This window comes from Pan paniscus, chromosome 12, assembly GCF_029289425.2.
Source record: "Pan paniscus chromosome 12, NHGRI_mPanPan1-v2.0_pri, whole genome shotgun sequence".
Lineage (NCBI taxonomy): Eukaryota > Metazoa > Chordata > Mammalia > Primates > Hominidae > Pan > Pan paniscus.
Window position 1 is genome coordinate 102,451,686 of NC_073261.2, and position 17,898 is coordinate 102,469,583.

At 47.3% G+C, this 17,898-nt stretch overlaps 1 protein-coding gene across 5 annotated transcripts; it reads right to left on the minus strand.

Moving 5' to 3' along the window:
- Positions 1-3,108: 3,108 nt before the first annotated feature.
- Positions 3,109-17,417, minus strand: FKBP1B (FKBP prolyl isomerase 1B). Of its 5 annotated transcripts, XM_024927761.3 has the most exons (5): positions 16,917-17,007; positions 12,843-12,890; positions 12,252-12,319; positions 5,860-5,972; positions 3,109-3,727 (listed from the first exon to the last, which is right to left on the minus strand). In XM_024927761.3, exons 4-5 carry the CDS (start codon positions 5,968-5,970, stop codon positions 3,599-3,601), a joined length of 240 nt encoding a protein of 79 aa, XP_024783529.1. In that variant the 5' UTR covers positions 5,971-5,972; positions 12,252-12,319; positions 12,843-12,890; positions 16,917-17,007; the 3' UTR covers positions 3,109-3,598. The 5 variants fall into 5 exon arrangements, with proteins under 5 accessions (XP_024783529.1, XP_003827071.1, XP_008950626.1 ...); XM_003827023.5 differs by lacking the exon at positions 12,252-12,319 and having other exon boundaries at positions 16,917-17,120; XM_008952378.4 differs by lacking the exon at positions 12,252-12,319 and having other exon boundaries at positions 3,109-3,772; positions 16,917-17,109.
- Between the last annotated feature and the right edge of the window lie 481 nt (positions 17,418-17,898).

Consider the following 17,898-nt stretch of genomic DNA (forward strand, 5'->3'; position numbering starts at 1 on the left):
CCAAATGGAAAAACATGGACTAATTGTTTTGTGTGTGATTGGAACCTAAAATCAATTTGGAGGTACATACACTGAATCACTTCAATGTACAAAGAGCATCAATTCTGCTTTTAATTATATCTGAGTGTTTTTTGAAAGCAGTGTAAGAGAGTAGAGTCATTTCTAAGGGTGGGAAGATAAGGAGCTACAGCTGTAATTTTCTTTTGAATGCTTTTATGAATGCATTATTAGTTTTTGTAATGCATGGTGTGCCTTTAGGTAATGTAAAAAGAATTTTCTAAAAGACTTTCTTGTAAGAGAAAAACTGAAATTAGACTTTAAAACTTAGAGTGTGATTTGTCTAAGTGGCAGGCTAGCTTGCCGCTGGTGTAGTTGTTTTAATAACAAGGAGAAATTCCTTCTATTAGCAATCATGACCAGTCCATCATTTGGATTGATATATCTGTTAGCTGAATTTCATGACCTAAGGTTAAGACTTTTAAAACTTCCCTCTAATTGTTTGGAAATTCCATATCCTGTCGCAATTAAGTTACAAGAACTTGCACTCAGTGGACAAACACTGACCCCCACTCTGCACACAGTACTGTACCAAGATGCTGAGGATATAATTATGATCGGTCCTCTGTGCAAGGCATCCAAAGCTCAATTTTTCAAATGCTTTTAAGAGTGCAACAGATGACTGTGTTTATATGTGCACACACATGTGCCAGAGCTGCTTTACTTTCATCTAGGTTAAATTTTTGAGTTTCTAAGAAAAAAATTTGTAGGAATAGAGAATTCATTGACTGAAAGTCTGAAAACAACTGATGTGACCTTGATCTTATTATTGCTCTTCTGTTTAACAACTTCAGTGGCTCTCACAGGCCAATGTCCAGACTCATTAGTATACTGCATCATGATTTTCTGCATCATCTTTTAAGAGCTCCAGTAAAATGGTTCATTTCCCAGTTTACCTGCAGAGCCTCACCTGTCCTCTCCAGGTGCTAGCCAGTATGTGTTTGCACTTTGGGGGAGTTCTTTTAGTGGGTGTCTCCTTTGACCCACCTCAGTTATAAATACTCTAGACCAAGATCTTTTATATGCCCCATAGTGGGCACCTGAAATAGTCCTTGATGCCATCTTTTGTTATCTTATTTGTGTCACAGCAGAAAATATGCGTATGTCTTTTATGCAGGCTGACTTCTGAGAAATTATTGTAGGCATTTGGGTCATCAAAGAAAGCCAGGAACCAAGACATTCTGAAGGAAATACCCTCTGGCTGGTCTAGTCTCACAATAGAGGTGAGCACAGGGACTTTGGTGACTAAAATGCAAGGCAGTTCCTTTCTCTCGTTTTCTCCATCCTAAAGCACTGCTTCTTCATTAGCTCCTCCACCCTCAGCAAAGGAATACAGCCAGGATTTCTTGGAGACAAAAAAGGTAGATCATGTAGCCAAGATGACATGGCCTCATAGCATATATATGACATCATGTGACATGTATCAGTGGGTCTATGAGGAACACTAACAGTACCTGTTATCAGCCCCTCCGTCCTCAATCTTGAAACAATTCCAAGTCATCACTGATAGAAAACCGTATTGGCTGAGTGCAGTGATTTAAACCCGTAATCCCAACACTTTGGGAGGCTGAGAGAAGATAGCTTGAGGCCAGGAGTTTGAGACCAGCCTGGGCAACATAGTGAGATTCCCCTATCTCTATTTTTTAAAAATAATAAATAAATGATTAAAAAAAAAAAAAGAATAACCCCAACTATGGCCAGGAGTTTTTCTCATCCTATACCAACTGAAAGAAAAATGTTTGAGGCTGGGCGTGATGGCTCACACCTGTAATCCTAGCATTTTGGGAGGCCGAGGCAGGCGGATCATAAGGTCAGGAGATCGAGACCATCCTGGCTAACATGGTGAAACTCCGTCTCTACTAAAAATACAAAAAATTAGCCAGGTGTGGTGGTGGGCACCTGTAGTCCCAGCTACTCGGGAGGCTGAGGCAGAAGAATGGTGTGAACCCGGGAGGCAGAGCTTGCAGTGAGCCGAGATCATGCCACTGCACTTCAGCCTGGGCAATAGAGTGAGACTCCGTCTCAAAAAAAGAAAGAAAAAAAAGAAAAATGTTTGAGTATATTGCCTCAGTCTCCTATGGCCTATATATAACCTACACCAATAAGTGTGCTGATTTTAAAACCTAACTGGTGTTTCTGGTTAGTTACAATAAATGTTGATGAAATAAGCACTATATGTGGAAACAAGTTCAGAATCATACATTCTTCTCAAAAGTAATTCCTCAATGTAAGTCAGAACAAATCTAGGTGAAACTAAGCAGTATATGTGAAAACAAGCTCAGAATCACACACTGTTTTCACAAGGAACTTCCCAATGTGAGTTAGTGTATGACTTCAAGCCCTTAACACACCTTCATTTGTTTAGACACAAAAAGTGTTCCGTATCCATCTGGGTGAGTGGAGCTCATCCCTCTGGCTGTAGTCCAAACAAAGATTGCAAGAGCACATAAGGTGCTCAAGTCCCACATCTGATTGCTAGGCTACAAGATTTGGAGCCTATATTTCTTTAGTTATGCAGAGGAGGATTCTGAGCCTGAGATGAGCGGCAGGTAATATCTACTGTGCAAGGTTGCTTAGAGGATCGATGGTAATAATTTAAAAGTATATAGCTAGGCACAGTGGCTCACACCTGTAATCCCATCACTTTGAGAGGCCAAGGCAGGTGGATCAGTTGAGGTCAGGAGTTTGAGACCAGCCTGGCCAATATGACAAAACCCTGTCTCTACTAAAAATACAAAAATTAGCCAGGCATGCTGGTGAGCATGACAATCGTTTGAACCCAGGAGGCGGAGGTTGCAGTGAGCCAAGATTGTGCCACTGCATTCCAGCCTGAGTGACAGAGCGAGACTCCATCTCAAATAAATAAATAAATAAATAAAATAAAAAAGTATGTAGAACAAGGCCCAGCATGTAAAATGCTCACATTGTAGCTATTATATTTATCACTCACCTAGCCACTTGGAACCCTCCTTTCTTTCCACTCTTTCCCAAGGGCACCTGGCTTGTGTGGTCCTTAGAGCACTTCCTACCTAAAATAAGGATGGACAGGAGTTTGTCAAGCACAGAGCCTTTATTTTACATTTTCTCAAAGAGGACATTGTTTAAGTGAGCAGCCAACAGAATTTATAAGAGAGAAAGTGACAGCAAAGGTAACTGGCTCAAGTCCCTCTGTGTACGGTACGCCATGTACATTTCATGTCTGAGCACCTTGTGTGTGTGGCTTAAGTGAAGGTAAGGCAGTGTAGATTGTGCGAACAAGAGATCTGTGTTCTGTCATCAGGAAAGGCTACTACATGCATCACACAAAATGCACAACCTGAAATGCTTCAATCTGCAACCGAAGTTTCCTCAAGCAAGAATTCGCATGAACACTGACGAACACATACAGAGCAACTTGGGCAGAGAGAATGGATGATGCCATGAGGCAGTGAGGTTAGCACACTGATCAAGAGCCCCAAACAGGAGGAGCCGTCCCAGTGGCAGAGCAGGCTAGGAGGGTGAGCAGCAGCCATCTCCAGCCACCTTGAGTTCCTTCCTGCCTTCACTCTAAGTTGAGCAGCTCCACGTCAAAGATGAGGGTGGCATTGGGAGGGATGACACCGGGGTGGCCCGTGGCTCCATATGCCACATCAGGGGTGCAGGTCAGCTTCGCCCTCTGCCCCAAGCTCATCTAGCAGGGATGGGGGCAGATGGGGAGAGGAGAAAGAGGACCCAGCTTGATTTAAAAGAAAAAAGTTAGATGACTATGGCATTTTCCCAAACCATCCTCAATGTTAACTCTGAAGATCTCAGATGAATTTTACATGGGATACATTGAAATTGTGCTAACAGCTGTAACAAACGCAGATTCTGCCTCAGCAGAGATGTGACTGTGGGGCAGTAACCCTCACAGAGTGGTCCAAATTCATGCATCTGACAAACATTACTGGTTATTCAATTTGTGTATGACTGAAACACTTCCATTTGTTCATAGTTCACCCTCTTCCAAAGAATAGGCCTCTTTAGGAAAAGAGGGTGTATGAATAGCACACGTAAATACTCAAGTAGGTGACGGGCAGCTCATTAAAGTGGTTTAGAGACTAGAGTCACCAGCAAGGTGGCAAGGGGGACCTATTGTGGCCAACCGTGGTGGCTCACACCTGTAATCCCAGCACTTTGGGAAGCCAAGGTGGGCAGATCACTTGAGTCCAGAAGTTCAAGACTAGCCTGGCTAATATGGCAAAACCCTGTCTCTACTAAAAAATACAAAAAGTCTGGGCGTGGTGGCTCACACCTGTAATCCCAGCACTTTGGGAGGCCGAGGCAGGTGGATCACCTGAGGTCAGGAGTTCAAGAGCAGCCTGGCAAACATGGTGAGACCCCGTCTGTACTAAAAATACAAAAATTAGCCAGGCGTGATGGTGATGGTGCACACCTGTAATCTCAGCTACTCGGGAGGCTGGGGCAGGAGAATTGCTTGAACCTGGGAGGCGGAGGTTGCAGTGAGCTGAGATTGTGCCACTGCACTCTAGCCTGGGCAACAGAGTGAGACTACGTCTCAAAAAAAAATAAAAATAAAAAACAAAAAACAGGCCGGGCATGGTGGCTCGCACCACTTTGGGAGGCTGAGGCGGGCAGATCACGAGGTCAGGAGACCGAGACCATCTTGGCTAACAACGGTGAAACCCCGTCTCTACTAAAAATACAAAAAAATTAGCCGGCCGTGGTGGCGGGTGCCTGTAGTCCCAGCTACTAGGGAGGCTGAGGCAGAAGAATGGCGTGAACCCAGGACGCGGAGCTTGCAGTGAGCCGAGATTGCGCCACTGCACTCCAGCCTTGGTGACAGAGTGATACTCTTTCTAAAAAAAAACACCAAAAACAAGACCTATTGTAAGGGAGCATCATAGGACTTCACAGACAGACCAAGGAAGAACAGCTTGAACCAGGGCTCATCACAGCAGTTGTTGAGAACCCACTCAGCATTAGTGGGACAATTGGTAAAAATTAAATCTACTTTTGAATTTTGAATAATCAAAAATTTGAATAAGTAAGTAATTTGTATCAGTGTGAATGTCCTGGTTTTGATCATTGTACTATGGTTATGCAAGAAGGGGAAGATGGATAGAGTATAGAAGAACTCTGTACTATTTCTGTAATATTTTTGTAACTCTGAAATTCTTTTCAAAAAAGCGAAAAAACAAAAAATTTTCTTGGCCTACTCCACCCCAACTCTTCCACCACCTCAGTCCCAGACAACTGGTAGACCTCAGCTAGTTTATTTTTTTGTTTTGTTTTTTTGAGACAGTCTCACTCCATCGCCTGGGCTGGAGTACAGTGGCACAATCTCTGCTCACTGCAACCTTCACCTCCCCGGTTCAAGTAATTCTCCTGTCGCAGCCTCCCAAGTAGCTGGGATTACAGGCGTGCACCACCACGCCTGTATTTTCAGCAGGGACAGGGTTACACCATGTTGGTGAGGCTAGTCTTGAACTCCTGGCCTCAAGTGATCCGCCCCATTCGGCCTCCCAAAGTGCTGGGATTACAGGTGTGAGCCACCGTGCCTGGCTCTCTCAGCTAGTTCTGAGCAAGCCTAGGGGGATGTGCTTGGGATGAGAGCCCCCAGGGACACAAAAGAGGTATGCTGGCAAGGAGAGGGGTGGGGACGCAAAGCCAGGAGGGGACACCAGATGGCGTTGCCATGCCCTGGCTGTAGAGTCAAAGCAGTAGTGGTCTGTGAGTGGGTGAAGGTGGAGGTGGAGGGCAGAGTGCTGATCCCAGATCCCCAACTCCCCAGATCCCCTTTAATGTGAATCCTCATCCTACCTGGGCTGCACCCTCTTCAAAACCTTTGATGACTTCCTGTTTGCCAATTCTGAACTTGAAAGGTTTGTTTCTGTCTCTGGATGAATCAAACTTCTTCCCATTTTGGAGCATTCCTGTCAAAGCAAGAATCGGGTGCAATAGAGCTGTGGTCATGAGTAAACTCCCAATTCAGATTCCACATGTCTAAAATGGAATGCCTTTTCTGCACACACCTGCTCCTCTTCTGATCCTCCCCATCCATCCTGTTGCCCAAGCAGGAAATCTGGACACTTCCTTCTGCCTCACCCCCACATACTGCCTATCACTAAGTCCTCCATATCTTTGGAATCCACCTATTTTCTTCATTTCTATTTTTATTTATTTATTTATTTGAGACAGAATCTCAATTTGTCACCCAGGCTGGAGTGCAGTGGCACAATCTCGGCTCACTGCAACCTCCATCTCCTGGGTTCAATCGATTCTTCTGCCTCAGCCTCCCAGGTAGCTGGCATTACAGGCGCCCACCACCACACTCAGCTGATTTTTGTATTTTTAGTAGAAACAGTGTTTTGCCATATTGGCCAGGCTGGTCTTGAACTCCTGAACTGCAGGTGATCCACCCACCTTGGCCTCCCAAAGTGCTGGGATTACAAGCGTGAGCCACTGTGCCTGGCCTTTTCTTTGTTTCTATTACCACGACCAAGTCACCAGCTTATCTCACCTGTACACAGGAACAACCTCCTAACTGGTCTTTTTGATCCTCTTTTACTTGCCTCCATTTCATTGTCTACTTGGCATCCAGACTGATTTTTTTTTCTTTAAACACAAATCTGATTCTATTACTCCCCTGCTCAAAATACTTCAATAGCTCCCCAGGGCAGAATCCAAATGCCTACCTTGCATACAGGCACTTCACAATCCGGCTCTGGCCTGCTTATAACCCTCTCTGTTCTCCCCTTCCTTCCCTTCCCTCTGTGTCCTTTTCAGGTCATACCTTTCTCAAATTCCTCTGCACTTTTCAACTTTTTTTTTTTTTTTTTTTTTTTTGAGTCGGAGTCTCCCTCTGTTGCCCAGGCTGGAGTGCAGTGGTGTGATCTCGGTTCACTGCAACCTCCGCCTCCCGGGTTCAAGGGATTCTCCTGCCTCAGCTTCCTGAGTAGCTGGGACTACAGGTACCTGCCACTATGCCTGCTAATTTTTTCACATTTTTAGTAGAGATGGGGTTTTGCTATGTTGGCCAGGCTGGTCTCGAACTCCTGACCTCAGGTGATCCGCCCACCTCGGCCTCCCAAAGTGCTGGGATTACAGGTGTGAGCTATCATGCCCAGCCAGACTTTTCAACTTTTTTATGCCACTTCCTCCGCCTAAAGTTCTGTTTTCCCAGCTATTCCAGCCTCAGGTTGAGTCCTCGCATAAGGTTCCTAAGGTTTCCTAAGTTCCCCCCAAAAGGGAAAACCCAAAGGTTACATTATCCCCTACTGTAGGGAACAGTGTAAGGTGACCTAGCTGGTCAGAGGTGGCCTCCAGACTCTGTACTAAGAGGGCTGTTTGAAACCAGAACCCCCCCAGGTGCTGGTCCAGCAGTTCTGGGTCCCCCAGCCTCTGCTTCAGAAGCCTTGTCATCCCGATGTCCACATGTCATCTCAGTCCAGCAGCCCAAGGCCCAACAGCTATTCTCAATTCTTCTGTGACTCTGACTCAAAGATCAGACCTTCTGTAAATGATGCAGTTCCACGACTGCTCCCAGCAGTCCCTGGACCACCACAAAAGGCCATTTGGGACTAGAAAAAGACCTTGCTTGTACATCCAGAGACTGGGTTTTGACTTCACTCTGGCTCTAACTCATTGTGTGAGACTGGGCAAATCACTTCCTCTCCCAGGGCCTCAGATGTGTCATATTTAACATAGGAAGCAGGGCCAGCTTAGTGTAGGAGCATCTATGATGCTACTTCCTAATTCCTACAACTAAAATGTATATTAGAGAAACAGTCTTATTTAACTACTTTCTGAGTAGAATACATTAAGCTTTTGCCCTGGGTACTAAATGAGGCAAAGAAGAAAACCCTTCTGGCTACACAGAGGTACATGCAGATGGATGCTAACAAGATCAAATACAATCGCATGCATTTGCTAAGGTTGCTAAGATATTCAAATACACAAAGATACTTGTGCATGCTCACATGCACTTATGCACTCACACTCAGGAGAAAAGCCCTGGTGGCCAAATAGATGCTAAGAAAATATTTACATACACAGATCTACATACATTCACACAGATACATACTTGTACAAATATGCACACAGATATGCAAACACACATGCACACATTCACACGCTCCATTTATATACCGACTTTCCTTTCTCATTCCTTAGTTTCTTCAGGTTTCATGTGACTTAATCTACTTTGGATAAATAACTTCATTTATCTATTGCTACAAGTTAAGCCAAAACCATGCAGTCTAGAAACAGACCCACTTACATGGTGATTTGATTGGACAAAGATACCACTGCAATGCAGCAAATAAAGGTTTCTTTTTCTTGCATTAAGGTTGTTGAGTCAACAGTATATTCATATGGGAAAAAAATGAACCTTAACCCCTACCAAATCCACACACAAAAAAATCAATTCCAGATGAATCATAAACCTAAATATGAAAGATAGAATAATAAAGCTTCTACAAGATAACAAATAGAAGGATATCTTCATGACCTAGAGACAAATATATATATATATATATTTTTTTTTTTTTTTCCTGAGACAGAGTCTCATCTCTGTCACCCAGGCTGGAGTGCAGCGGCTCAATCTCAGCTCACTGCAACCTCCGCCTCCTGGGTTGTTCAAGTGATTCTCCTGTCTCAGCCTCCCGAGTAGCTGGGATTACAGGCATGCACCACCATGCCTGGCTAATTTTTGTATTTTTAGTAGAGACAGGGTTTCACCATGTTGGCAAGGCTGGTCTCGAACTCCTGACCTCAGGTGATCCACCTGTCTTGGCCTCCCAAAGTGCTGGGATTATAGGCAGGAGCCACCGCACCTGGCCTGACAGACAAAGATTTCTTAAACTGAACACAGAAAGCACTAACCATAAAGGGAAAGATTGATAAGTCAGACTTCATCAAAATTAGGAACTTCTGTTCAGGCCGGGTACAGTGGCTCACACCTGTAATACTAGCACTTTGGGAGGCCAAGGTAGGAGGATCACTTGAGCCCAGGAGTTTGAGACCATCCTGGGCAACACAGGGAGACCTTCCTCTCTACAGAAAAATTAAAAATTAGCCAGATGGCCGGGCCCGGTGGCTCACGCCTGTAATCCCAGCACTTTGGGAGGCTGAGGCGAGCAGATCACCTGAGGTAGGGAGTTCGAGACCAGCCTGACCAACATGGAGAAACCCAGTCTCTACCAAAAATACAAAACTGTCCAGGCGTGGTGGCGCATGCCTGAAATCCCAGCTACTCGGAAGGCTGAGGCAGGAGAATTGCTTGAACCTGGGAGGCAGAGGTTGTGGTGAGCCGAGATCGTGCCATTGCACTCCAGCCTGGGCAACGATAGCAAAACTCCATCACACACACACAAAAAAAACCCAAAAAAAATTTAGCCAGGCATGGTAGCATGTTCCTGTACTCCCAGCTACTTGGGAGGCTGACATGGGAGGAGTCCTTGAACCCAGGAGGTCAAGGCTGCAGTGAGCCATGATCCCTGAAGACTAGAGCCACTGAACTCCAGCCTGGGTAACAGAGTGAGATCCTATCTCAAAAATAAAAAAGAAAGAAAAAAAATTTTAAAAAGAAAGAAAAGAAGAAAATATAAACTATAAAAAAAGAACTTCTGTTCAAAATATACTATTAAGAGAGTAAAAAGGCAAGCCACAGTGTGGGAGAAGATGTTTGGGATAGATATAACCAACAAAAGACTCATATCCAAAACATATACAAAACTCCTATAAATCAACAAGAAAAAGACAACTGGCCAGGCACCATGGTTTACACCTGTAATCCCAGTACTCTGGGAAGCCGAGGCAGGTGGATCACCTGAGGTCAGGAGTTTGAGATCAGCCTGGCCAACATGGCGAAACCCTGTCTCTACTAAAAACCTCAAAATTAGCCGGGCATGGTGGCACACACCTGTAATCCCAGCTACTCAGGAGGCTGAGGCAGGAGAATCACTTGAACCCGGGAAGTGTAGGTTGCAGTGAGTGAAGATTGCGCCATTGCACTCCAGCCTGAGCAACAAGAGTGAAACTCTGTCTCAAAAAAAGAAAAAGAAAAAGACAACCTAATTTTCTAAAATGGACAAAATTAGAGCAGTCTAAAGAGGATTCCAAATGGCCAGTAGGCACATGAAAAGGTGCTCAACTTCATTCATCATCAGGGAAACACAAATCAAAACCACAGTGACCAGCCTGGCCAACATGGTGAAATCCCATCTCTACAAAAAATACAAAAATTAGCTGGGTGTGGTGGTGCGCACCTGTAATCCCAGCTACTTGGGAGGTTGAGGCACAAGAATCGCTTGAACCCGGGAGGCGGGGTTGCAGTGAGCCAAGATCGCACCACTGCACTCCAGCCTTGGCAACAGAGTGAGACCTTGTCTCAAAAAAAAAAAACAAAAAAACCCACAGTGAAATAGTACTGAACGCTCACCAGAGTAGGCCAAAACCAAAACAAAGCCTGGTGTGGTGGCTCATTCCTGTAATCCCAGCACTTTGAGAGGCCGAGGCAGGCAGATCACCTGAGGTCAGGAGTTTGAGATCAGCCTGGCCAATATGGTGAAACCCCGTCTCTACTAGAAACACAAAAATTAGCCAGGCTTGGTGGCGGGCACCTGTAATCCCAGCTACTCGGGAGGCTAAGGCAGGAGAATCGCTTGAACCCAGGAGGCAGAGGTTGCAGTGAGCCAAGATCGTGCCATTTCTCTCCAGCCTGGGCAACATAGACTCTGTCTCAAAAAAAGAAAAAACAAAACAAAAACAAAACCTGACAATACCAAGTGTTGGGGAGGACACAGGGTAACTGGCAGTCTCCTACACAGCTGCCTAGAGTGGAAACTGGCACAACGACTTTGGAAAGCTGTCAGACAGTACTGCTAACGCTGAGCCCAGGAGGTACCCCACTTCCAGGTATATACCCAACAGAAACATGCACATGTGTCTGTACACATGTACACTAAGAGATGCCTGCAAGACTGATCAAAGTGACACTGTTTGTAATAAACAAAAACTATGAACAACCCAAATGTTCATCAACGGTAGAGAGGATACATAAATTGCAACACACTCGTACGTTAAAATACTGTAGAGGAATAAACCACTCTGGATATATCTCGCAGACATAATAGTGAGTGAAATAAGCCAAACACAAAAGAGTACCTACGCTGTGGTTCCATTAAGATGAAGTTCAAAAATAGGCAAAACCAATCCATGGAGACAAAAGTCAGAGTAATAGTTGCCAGCCAGGCACAGTGGCTCACACCTGTAATCCCAGCACTAGGAGGCCAAGGTGGAAGGATCACTTGCATACAGGCATTCGAGACCAGCCTGGGCAACATAGTGAGACCCTCGTCTCTACAAAAAATTAAAATTAGCCAGGCATGGTGGCTCATGTCTGTGGTCCCAGCTAGTCAGGAGACTAAAGCAGGAGGGTCACTTGAGCCCGAGAGGTCGAGGCTGCAATGAGCTGTGATCACCACTGCACTCAGCCTGAGTCACAGAGTGAGACCCTGTCTCAAAACAACAACAACAATGACAAAAAAAAAAACAAAACAAAACAATGATAGCTACCTCTAGGGAGGTGAAATGACTGGGAGAAGGCATCAGGGGGACTTTTGGGGATGCTGGTTCTATGCTTGTATGTTCTATGCTTCTCTAGGTGGTAGTCACATAAATGTGATCACTTTGAAAAAATTCATTGACCTAGACATCTTACATTATGTTCTCTACTATATTTATATTTAACTTAAAAGTTTACCAAAAGTCCCATAGTCTCCCGCTATGTTTGATAAGACATAGTCTCTCCCAAGACAGGAGCTGCTGCCCTATGTATGTATTGTGAAAGGACTTTGCAAAAGGATGTTGTGGTTTCAGTAACTTGATAAATACTGGTCTGTCTATAACATGCAAAATTGTTAAATCAATTACACAGGTCAGAGGCCCCAGACGACCCATGGTAATTAGGCCACGTCACCAGGAGATAAAACATGGTCCAGCCCACTGATGTCAGCGACCAGCAACACAACTGCTGAAAACATCCACACCATCTGCCTAGAATTAACCTTGTGCTTCACACTGGCCCACAGAACTGCTAAAAATGGCCCCATCCGAGTATGTCCTAGGAATTAACCTGGGCTTGCTGTCTGCTAAGTGGCTGTCATCGAGTTTGCCACTTTAGGAAGCAGGTCACAAGGCAGGGTGCTCACCTCCCTTGGAACAAACACCTGCTCATGATCTTCCTGCCAGCAGTCCTGAAGAACTCACTCTACCTCGCCTGCAGATAAAGAGCATCCAACTGGGATCAGTCCCGCTCTGGGCTCCCTCAGTACCCAGAGAAAAGCACTGCCATCACCCCACCCCTCAAATGGCATCGGAGCCTCTGGGTGACTTGTCTGTCCTCTCCCCTCCTCTTCTTCTCTAATGATACTGCAGGATGGAGAGAAAGTCTGCTGGGAGCTCTAGGAGGGATTTCCAAATATCAGACAGACCCAGCAGGGACAGGGGCTCCACCATACCTGCAACAGAAGGAAGGGGACTGAAGGTGTTTGACTCACCTAGAAGCTGGCACCATGGATGGCCCTTGCTGGTAGAAGAGGGAAAGAGTTGGCCTTCCAAGCCTCCTTTATCATTCCCACTAGACTGGCTGGGAGGAGTAGAGGATGGCTGGTCACAGGGAGACCCTGCTGCCTTGGGCTTTAGCCCTGATCCAGAGGCAGGCACCTCTGGAGAGAAGCTCAGAGGACAGCCCTGCCTTGGGAGGGGAAGAACTGGGTGGGGGCTGAGGGGGTAAGACTTACCTGTGTAGTGCACCACACACGTTTGGCCCTTCTTGGGGAATGTCCTTCCTGCAGGGAGACATGAGGGCAGATGAAGGAGTAGGGTATTGGAAAAACACCTGGGACATTAAGTATGATCCTGACCAAGAGCTCCAGCCTGCATTCCCCTCCATGCCATGGAGATGCCTGTGGCCCTAGTTCTGGCTCTGGGCCCTGTACAAGCCAGAATGAATCACGTCACCTCTCTGGCCTGGATTTACTTTACCCCCTCAATTTTCTCAATTCTGCTGTCTCCTGGGCTTTCCCACCACCCCACCCCCACTTTCTTTGATTGCCCCTTTTACTTCACATCATCCATTCCACAGACATTTACAGTTGGCCTCCTATGTGCCAGGCCTGGACCAGACTTCAGACATGCAGAGCAATGTATGAACTCATGAGGAAGGTAGGGAAACAGACACACAAATACCAGATTACAATGCAGATTATAATCCATCCATCAAAGATGAATAAACATAATAATTTACAAATATTTGCTGAGAGGCCGGGCATGGTGGCTCACATCTGTAATCTCAGCACTTTGGGAGGCTGAGGTGGGAGGATCACTTGAGCTCAGGAGTTCTAGATCACCCTGGGTAACATAGGGAGACCCCATCTCTAAAAAAAAAAAAAAAAAAAAAAAAAAAAATCTTTTCAATTAGCTGGGTGTGGTGCTGCACACCTATAGTCCCAGCTACTGAAGAAGCTGAAGTGGAAGGATTGTTTGAGCCCAGGAGGTCAAGGCTGCAGTGAGCTGTGTTCATGCTACTGCACTCTACCCTGGGTGACAGAGCAAGACCCTGTCACAATAAACAAACAAACAAAACAAAACAAAACAAAACCACAAATATTTACTGGGTACCTATGGTGTGCCAAGCCTGTGCCTGATCACAGGGATACAGCAGTGAACACTACAAACAAGATCTCTATCCCTGTTCCTTTAGAGTTTACTTTTTTTTTTTTAAGAGTAGGGGTCTCAGTGTGTCACCCAGGCTGGAGTGCAATAGCATGATCTTGGCTCTATGCAGCCTTGACCTCCTGGGCTCAAGCAATCTTTCTTCCTCTGCCTTCTGAGTAGCTAGTACTGCAAGTGCATGCCGCCATGCCCAGCTAATTTTTTTAAAAAAAAATTGTAGAGACAGGGTCTTAACATGTTGTCCAGGTTGGCCTTGAACTCCTGAGCTCAAGAGATTCTCCCACCTCAACCTCCCAAAGTGCTGAGATTATAGGCATGAGCCACCAAACCCGCCCTGGAGTTTATATTCTAATGGACAGAGACAATACTTAAATATACAAAATGATTATGGATTATGATGAATACTCTAAAGAAAATACGCACAATGATGTATTAAAGGGAGATGCAGTGGGACAGGCCATTTCAGACAGAGTGGTCCAGGATGGCCTCTTGGAGAAGGTGCCCCCTGGAGCTGGGACTTGAAGGATGAGCAAAATACTGGGAAATAGCACTTGGGAAAGGAGTAACAAGTGCACAGAATCAATACATTTGCAGTGAGCGAGGAGGCTAGGTGCTGGAAAGAAGGGAGGGAGGAGAGAGGTGGGAAGGAGATGGATCATGCAGGGCTTGCAGAGCCGGATTTAATACTAAGTGCAATAGGAAACCACTGGAGGGTTTTAAGCCAGAGAATGACATAATCTGAATTAAGATTTTATAACATCACTCTGGCTGCTATGTGTAGGATGGACGGTTAGGCGTCTGTTGCAATAATCCAGACAAGAAATCAATGATAGCTTGATTTAAGGTGGTGGCAGCAGAGAAGAGAGTGAAAGATTGGAGATATATTTTGGAAGCGGAGCTGACAGGTCATGCAATCAGACTGGAAATGGGGTCCAGGATGAGGACAAAGGAGACAACAAGAACGATGCTTGGGTTTTCTGTTTGGGCAACTGGATGAATAGTGCAACTATTTCCTGAGATAGGGAAGACGGGAGGAACAGATTTGTGCGGGTGGCAATCTTGAGATGCCTATTAGACATCTGAGTTTATATTGCAAGTAGGCAGATGAAGAGTCTGCACTGGAGGTATAAATTTGGCTGGAATTTAAAGCTACAGGGCTGGATAACAAAGCCTAAGGAAGCCTAACCACAGAGCCGATATTTAGAGGACTCTATGGGAGCCTGGAGGAGGGAGCAGCTAACTGACCACAGAAGTCAAGGAAAACATCATAGAGGAGAGAATGGTGAAGCCAGGTCTTGAAAGACAAGTAAGAGTTTACCAGAGGAAGTGAAAAAACACCATCCGGGAAGAGGGAACAACATGTAACATGTTCAAAGGCCCTCAGTCCAGCAATAGCGGGAACCCTGTCTGTTTCAACTGTGTCACCTTAGGGCCTAGCACACACGTTCAATAAATATTTGCTGAATGAGTGGTGTGTTTGACAACTTGCAGGCAGCTTGGGAAAGCTGGAGGAAAAAGTTAGTGGTGGGCTTAGGACAGGTGGTGAGAGATGAAGCTCTAGTGTGGAAGATGAGAATAGACCATAGCACCAAAGGCCCCTCCTGGGGGAGAGGGAAGAATCATTAAAACATCTTCTGCCTGAGGGAGGGGCATAGTCAAACATGCATTTTTTTTTTCTTTTTTCTTTTTTTTTGAGATAGAGTCTTGCTCTGTCACCCAGGCTGGAGTGCAATGGCACAATCTCAGCTCACTGCAACCTCTGGCTCCCAGGGTCAAGTGATTCTCCTGCCCCAGTCTCCCGAGTAGCTGGGATTACAGGTGCATACCACCATGCCCGGCTAATTTTTGTATTTTTAGTAGAGACGGGGTTTCAACATGTTGGTCAGGCTGGTCTCGAACTCCTGACCTTGTGATCCACCCGCCTCGGCCTCCCAAAGTGCTGGGATTACAGGCGTGAGCCACTGCATTTTAAGAAGAGTCTTCAGGCTATGATATAGAAAGGGAGTGAATATGAGATTGGGGACGAGATTGAAAGCAGGGAGGAGAGACTGAAGATGGGGAGATTAGCTCAGGGGCTGCTGAGGGATGAAAAGGCCTCAGGGAGTTGCTTTCTGGGACCCAGCAGCAATGTTTCCTGCGTGGGCAAAGAAGCCTGTACTCCAGGGGATATCTGAAGTAGTGGTTGGGATTGGACAAGGAAGATGGCCTGGAGCCAAGAAGTTCTCCAATTTCCTGGGGAGGGGAGCTGTTCATATTAATAATATCTGATATGAAGTTTGCCCATCAAACCCTGCAGACAATGGGGGCTTTGGTATTAATTAAATTTCAAGAAATAAAGAAATGGCTATTCCTTGCACACCCAGACCCAGTAATACAAGGACTTGGGAAAGTGAGACACGGAAGGGGGATAAAGAGGATCACTTAGGAGAGAAGGTGGGAAGCGAGAGTTCTGTTTTGGACTTGCTGACCAGGGAGCACCCTGGGACGTCCAGGGAGAGGTTCGGCCGTAGGTCGCAGGGCTGGGCTTAGAAGCTTCAATGTGGAGGCCATGGGAGTGGACAGGGTGGCCAGGGAGTCTGAAAGCGGCGGGAGGATAAAGCGAGATCCGGAAGCGGGCAAGGGAGCGCTTCCCCCTTCCCCAGCCTGGGTCTGTCCCCACAGCCGCTCACAGCCCGGCCCGCAGGGAAGCGACCGACGGGAGGCCCGGCGGGGGACGCGCTAGGAGGAGGTCCCCGAGCAGCGGGGATCCGAGAGCAGGTCCTGCTTTCCAGAGCTCGCCGAGTAGGGCAGGGAAAGCGAAGCCGAAACCCAGGCTGGGGTATCAGCAGCAGCGGATAACCGAACGACTGCAGCCGCGACAGGAGAAGCCCGGGGCGGTGGCGGGCCGCAGACCCCCGCCTCCGGGCCGCAGACCCCCGCCTCCGGGCTGCCGCCTACATTCCCCTAGGTGAGCGCGGAAGAGGATGGTGGAGGATGGTCTCCTAGACCCCCAAGAATCCCGTCCGGCGTCTCCGCCTGCCTTCCCCATCCAGCCCCCCGACCCTTCAGCACCCTCCACGCCACCTCCGAATCAGACCCTCGCCCTCCGGGCTCCGCCCCGGGACCCCTCCCCTCCCCCGGCTCCGGAGGGAGCCCGGTACCGTCTCCGGGGGAGATGGTCTCGATCTCCACGCCCATAGCGGTCCCACAGGCCCCGCCTCTGGGGGGTCCCTGCTGCTGCCCGACCCCGGCTCGGCTCCGGCCCCAGCCCCGCAGTCGCTCCGGCTCGCCTCCTCGCCGCCACTGCAGAGCCGGAGGAGGTGCGGCTGGAGTCGGGACCTGCGCGGGGAGGGGCCACTGGGAAGGGGGCGGCGGGGCGGAGCCGCGCGGAAAGGTGGGGTCGGCCGGGGCGGGGCCCGGGGGAAGGCACCCCGCCCGGCTGTTAGCAAGCCTGGCCCCGCCTGACGACATTAACCCACTGACCGGGGAGCGTGGTAAGCACAACCACATCCTCCATCCATCCATTCATTCGCGCATCCGTCCAATAGACATTTATTTAGCATCTAATCTGTAGTAAGCTCTGGGAAGTCAACCCGGTCCTACAGACTTGTGGGGGGTGGGGGGCAGAAGGGGCAAAGGCCGGCGATTAAACCGGGGGGCAGAAGGGGCAAAGGCCGGCGATTAAACCATCATTTTATTTTTATTTTTATTTTAGAGAGAGGATCTTGCTCTGTCGCCCAGGCTGGAGTCCAGTGGCGCGATCATAGCTCACAGCAACCTCGAACTCTTAGGCTCAAGCGATCCTTCTTCCTCAGCCTCCCAAGTAGCTGGGACTAGAGGCGCGAGCAACCACGCCCAGCTAATCTTTTATTTTTTATTTTTATTTTCTGTAGAAACGGGGTCTCGCTGTGTTGCTATCTAATGAAACCATCACTTTAATTAGATGCGCTCAGTGCCGTGCAGTTCAGAGCGTTGCGGAAGCACAGAAGAGGTTCCTACCCTCGCTAGGCGTCCTGGATCTGTAGGAGCAGAGCTGGGGGAGGGAGGGAGGACACCAGTAATTGCTGACTCTCCCCCATACCCCTAAACCCCTGTTCTCCATCTCGTGTAGTTCTGCTCGACGCACATTTATTGGGTACTCAA

Excerpts from the sequence above, each read along its gene's own strand:
- FKBP1B (XM_055108173.2), bottom strand. The coding sequence starts at position 17,280 with ATGGATGGATGGAGGATGTGGTTGTGCTTACCACGCTCCCCGGTCAGT. Across the intron at positions 12,891-16,916 it reads GACCATCTCCCCCGGAGACG|GAAGGACATTCCCCAAGAAG; the intron begins GTACCGGGCTCC and ends GTCTCCCTGCAG. Across the intron at positions 12,689-12,842 it reads GTGTGTGGTGCACTACACAG|CCAGTCTAGTGGGAATGATA; the intron begins GTAAGTCTTACC and ends TACTCCTCCCAG.